We start from the raw sequence: 5,323 nt of genomic DNA, 5'->3' as shown, positions 1-5,323 counted from the left end.
GCGACTCTTTGTTTCGACTTCAGCCTGGGCGTTGAAATACGACTAGGCTGTGGTCCAGCAGATTTCTTTGCTCAGAAATGTGGCTATGGCTACAATAAGTCTCTTCTGGATTAGCGGGCTTGGGAATGGGCGTTTGATGGATATCACAATGTAACTCCCCTTTTTGGTGGGAAGCATATCACATAGCTCTGGCCTAGTTTGTACTGCACAGGCTGCGATAGCCGGGCTCATACTGAGCGGGCACCAGATGCTAAATAAAATCCACTTTTTTCGAATTCATACACTTCTGACGTCATGTTGTTTATGTATTCCGTTACTATGGAACTCTGGGGTGTGTGCTGAATGTCATTCCGAATGTATGGGTGAGCGAATATCCAGACCACCTGTCCGTGACGAGGCCCCGCTTTGTGATTGGCTTGTCCAAGCCTACTAGCGCCCTTTTTCCCTTGCCATGCCCGCCAAACATATGACCCTTGGATTCCCTTACTTACCCCACGTTATGCTCATCCCCTCGAATAATCTTAGATCTAGGATCTTTGGTGCTGGTCCCTTGTTGTATGTAGATTTACCTTTTTCTTGTTCTTTCTTGGACCCCTCAGTCACGACTTACTACTACCTTCTTTGCTAATGTATGCACAGATCCATTGCCCTCATCTCCGTTACTTTTATATTTTATCTCAGAATGAGTACTGCGGGGCATTCAGATCCAGTACCCATAGGTAACGGCGGTAGTGGAACAGAGCAGGATTTCCACTACAAATTCACTGTGCAAAAGGGTTTTTTCCAGCAGAGTGAGGATGAGACGGATGACAAGGATTTTGATTTTGTATGTTTCTTTAAATCCTCTTAATCTGTCATTTGAGCAACAATCCGGTTTTTTCTGGCATAAGACGTTTGATCATTTTTTTATTTAAAAAAAAGGATAATATGAGGGAAGTGTCGAGGAGAAAAGCTGATGATACTTTTGTTGGGAAATAGAAAACTTCGAATTTCGGACTAATCAATCGTACGTATCCTACGGATTCGGACGAAGGCAAAGAGAAGGGAACGCAATGGCAACGCTTTGAAAAGTACGTCCGCAGTCTCGAAGCGACCAAGCAAGCCGGTGAAAGCTACAAGGTGCTTTTCCTAGGTCGCCACGGTCAAGGCTGGCATAACGTTGCGGAAACGAAGTATGGGACGAAAGCTTGGGATGTACGTTTTTTCTTCTTCTTTCTCTCCCCTTCTTTAAGCTGCGCTCAAGGAGGTGTAGCTCGCCTGCTAAGATAAATACAGTGCTACTGGTCCGCTCTCGACGGCGCAGACGGCATAACCTGGGCAGATGCGCATCTGACTCCCCTCGGCGAAGCCCAGGCAAAAGCCGTGCATGAACTTTGGTCTGTTCAACTCGCAAACGGGATTCCCGTCCCGGAAACCTATTACGTCTCCCCTTTGACACGTATGTTCTCCCCCTCCCCCCCTTTTCAAAAATCTTTCCACCGTATGATTAGTCCTAACAGACACAAAAAAAAGGTACAATCCAAACAGCCACCCACTCCTTCTCCACCCTCCCACTCCCCGCCTCATCCCCCTACAAACCCTTCATCAAAGAACTCCTCCGCGAAGCCCTCGGCGTTCACACTTGTGACCGCCGCAGCACGCGCTCGCAAATTCAAGCTGCACACCCCAATCTCACGTTCGAACCGGGGTTCGCGGAGCAAGACGAGTTGTGGCTGCCTGACTACCGCGAGCCGCGGTCCGCACGGCATTATCGGCTTGCTGTGTTGCTGGATGAGGTGTTTGAAGGGGACGACGGGGTGGTGGTGTCAATGACGAGTCATTCGGGGGCGATTGGGAGTTTGTTGGTGGGCTTGGGACATCGTGTAAGTATCCTCTCTTTTCCTTGTTTTCGCACTTTCGCTATGGGTTTGGTAACATCTAGTTGGAGAAGAGGGCGTGGGAGAGGAGATGTTGTGCTAACGTCATGTAGGAATTTGCGCTGGAAACGGGGGGCGTGATACCTGTGTTTGTTAAAGGAGAACGGGTGCAGGGGAAACGACCGGTTCCGCCAAAGGAACCGAGTGATGCGCCGCCGTTGTGTCCGGAGCCGCCTGTAGATATGTAGGTAATCCGTTTCTGGGAAAAGGGGGTCATGGAATCGAATTGATGTTATTACGAAAAGCTATAAAAGCACAAAATGGGAGAGAATGGAATAGAAAGTTTACCGGTATATTCTGCCAAGTTTATAATGAAGAATCCGTTGTTGACTCAAAAGGGGGGTATCTAGCGATAGCGAAAGTCCTATATGCAACAAAGCATGATTTGAAAAGAAAGAAAGAAAAAGATTTGAAAAACAAAAAAGGGGATATATGGGAAAAGAAACAGAAAAAAAAACCTTTGAACGCGAAGACGAACCCCCCCGCTAAGAATGTAAGCGAGTTTAGAAAAAGAAAGGAAAAAAAGAGGGGGAGCAAGAAGAAGAGGGAGAAGTAGAGAAAAAAAAGGAGGAGGGGATGGCATCAACCTTCACCACCGCCACCATCGCACTGAACTCACACCATCCAAGCCCCTACCCAGTCAACCCCCTCCTCCACTCCAAAACCCCCACCCTTTTCTCCTGTTCCTTCACCAAAACCATGCCAAACCACGCCATAACATCGATCCGCAACCCCCTCTCCAGCGCCTTAATCCGCTGCATATTCCTCATACCCTGCTCGTCATACCCCAGACACTGCAATGGCCAGCCACTCTTAATCATTTCGCGCTGCTGATACTTGTTGTGGCGAAACGCATCATACGGCGAGGCGCCGAGGACGACAAACAGCAGGGTGATGGCTAGGGACCAGAGATCGGTGGCGTGAGAGGGCAGAGCTGTGGATGTGGAGGTGAGGAGGGAAGGGTCGAGGTAGTCCCATGTTCCTGCGCCGAGGGGCGAGGTGCTGGTGTCGATTGTGGCGTTGGGCAGGGTGAGAGTTGTAGATGAGAAGTCCGAGTAGAGGGGTTTAGGGGCTAGGGAAGAAGGAGGGGTGGAGACGAGAATGTTGGAGGGTTTGATGTCGCCGTGGGTACAGTGTTTGTCCTGCATCCAGATGAGACTGTCGATGAGGGCGAGGGCGATGCGCGGGAAGATGGCGGTTAGTTTTTCGGCACGGGCGGGTTCGTCGAGTGTGTTGAGGTGTTTTTGGAGCCAGCCTTCGAGGGTGTCGTCCATTGCGCGGAGGAGGAGTGAGCCGTTGCGTGTGTCGAGGCCGTAGAAGGAGACGATGTGGTGTTCGGCGTCCGGGAAGCGGGTTAGGTAGGAGAGGATGCGGGCTTCGGCACCTAGGACCTTTTTCGCACTTGTCATGGCGGGGACTTTGACGGCGTAGAGAATGGGTGTAGGGGGTAGCTTCGTAAGACTTGCGCTCGAGTCTGCACCACGCACGGGGGTCAAGGGTGGTGTCATATCGGGATTATAGGGAGTCTGGGATGAGGTTTGGCTGGCGGGCTTAGGGAGACACGGGGTTGCGAGATACACATCACTCCATGCGCCCTCGCCAATCTTCTTCTTTCGTCCTCGGTCATCTTTGCAAATCTCGTAGTCCCTGACATTGTGTGGAAAGGTTATGAGTTCTGTGCTACCGGGCTGTGGCGTGCTCTCTAGTGAATCAAGTCGAGGACGACCCCTTGACGACACAGAACTTCCGCGACGCAAATCCGATAACGAACTCAGAAAATCAGATGATGTGGAGCTACTCTTTGAGTGCGCCTTGATGTGAGGTGTCCCTGGAGGAGTAATGGCACCACTGTCGTGCAGCATTTTGATGTCCTGCGTACCCATAGTTGAAGAACGACGCTTGGTTGGCGATGCCGGTGGCGTTGACAAAGTAGGCGCTGCGGACCGTCCCGGCTGTTTGCCAGGAACAGCAAGATGGTATCCTTCTCTTACTACTTTATCTGTACGTACGTGGAGTTGTGGCAGCTGCCTTGTGTCTATGTCTATGGTGGGTTGTAATGTGGATCTCAGTTGTTCTTCCCTTGAATCTGGGAAGGTAAATCGTGGAGGTTCTGCCATGATGGTCTCCCTGGGCATTTGTGACTTGACAGTGCTCGCGTCTGACAAATATTCACTGTCCGGTTACAGTGTACGGGTGTATCGTGTTAAGGTTTTTTTGTTGAGTCCTGAAACACAATGCGAGCGTAGAGTTGCCCAATAGTCCCCGCGAACCAATGCGAAACGTAGACGGGATTCTGGAAAGTCGAAGGAGGAAACGTGTAAAGCCGAACCACCCCGGGTTTTGCCTTGTTTTATTGTGGTATCCCAGTCCCTGTGCCGGAATCGGAAGAAGCGACCTAACAAAGAAAGCGAGAAAATAAACAGTGATACAGGTAATGGTACAATAGATAAGGAGACGCCTCCGCTAATACACTTTGGCGCGTCCTACCAGATAGTAGGCGGAAGCATGTTTTGCAGTTTCAGGAGAATCGCGGTACGCGCGGACGCGGTGCAGCGGAAGAAATAAATAAATAAAAGGACGTGGTTTTGTATCAGAGAGGCGATAGAAAAAGGATCGGAGTTGCAAACGGTCTATAAGCAGAAATGGGCTGCGGGGGGCGGGTGAGACACCACCCATCGGGCCCGGAGATGTAGCCAGGGCGCAGGCAACCGCGCGCAACTTTAGCCCAAGTGTCGGTCGGGAATGTGATTCGCAGGGGTGGGAGAGGAGACAGATGTGCTTCTTTGAGGTGGATCGGGGCATTCCAGAGTCACACCCTATTCACCCGTCTTTCCCTCCCGGGTTATGGTCGCGACTAGCTGTTGGCTAGGGCGTGCAAATGGGGGCGCATCCTTGACTTTGGGATCTCCAATCAGTCCCCAGGCCCGTAGGAACGTGCGCGGTTTGATTGGGCTGCGGGACGTCTACCCATTGCAGAGGCGTGTTGCTTCCTCATTGCGGTTTACTTGCCCTTGGGTGTTCCAACTCAGGCAATCCGCTTGGCAGCCTTTGCGAGTGTCGCCGAAAAAACCTCGCTGTTGTGTGTGTGTCAACAAGCTGTTCGCTCGGCGATATTCCGGTATGTCTGTATGCCGACGTGCCTTTGTGACGTCGTCGCTGATTGCACAATTGTTTAAAAAATCATGAGATCGTGGGGATCATGTGGAGCAGTTCTGAGTTATCGCTAGCTTATCGTTGGCTCCGTCCGTGGTGTATCGTTTGGGTGCCGCCTCGTCTGAGAGCAAGCATGTTTGCTAGTGACGTATTGGTTAGGAGATGTCTTTCTCTCGCAGCCCCATGATGGAGGTGCATGTCGTCTCTGTCCTGGATAGTGGATGGTCAGCCTGCATTGTGAGCTTGTCCATGCA

At 51.1% G+C, this 5,323-nt stretch overlaps 2 protein-coding genes across 2 annotated transcripts; one reads left to right on the top strand and one right to left on the bottom strand.

The window, feature by feature from the left end:
* Nucleotides 1-682: 682 nt before the first annotated feature.
* Nucleotides 683-2,104, top strand: COCMIDRAFT_108308 (uncharacterized protein; the record flags this gene model as incomplete). The annotated part of the gene is made up of 5 exons (XM_007694663.1): nucleotides 683-826; nucleotides 979-1,194; nucleotides 1,276-1,438; nucleotides 1,513-1,862; nucleotides 1,970-2,104. The coding sequence occupies 5 exons, from the start codon at nucleotides 683-685 to the stop codon at nucleotides 2,102-2,104; spliced, it is 1,008 nt and encodes a 335-aa protein (XP_007692853.1).
* A 444-nt stretch (nucleotides 2,105-2,548) lies between these two features.
* COCMIDRAFT_41073 (uncharacterized protein) lies at nucleotides 2,549-3,799 on the bottom strand (the record flags this gene model as incomplete). Its single annotated transcript, XM_007694662.1, has 1 exon — nucleotides 2,549-3,799. One exon carries the CDS (start codon nucleotides 3,797-3,799, stop codon nucleotides 2,549-2,551), a length of 1,251 nt encoding a protein of 416 aa, XP_007692852.1.
* Between the last annotated feature and the right edge of the window lie 1,524 nt (nucleotides 3,800-5,323).

This window comes from Bipolaris oryzae (assembly GCF_000523455.1).
Source record: "Bipolaris oryzae ATCC 44560 unplaced genomic scaffold scaffold_232, whole genome shotgun sequence".
In the NCBI taxonomy this organism is placed as follows: domain Eukaryota; kingdom Fungi; phylum Ascomycota; class Dothideomycetes; order Pleosporales; family Pleosporaceae; genus Bipolaris; species Bipolaris oryzae.
This window is presented reverse-complemented; position numbering and strand designations above follow the sequence as displayed.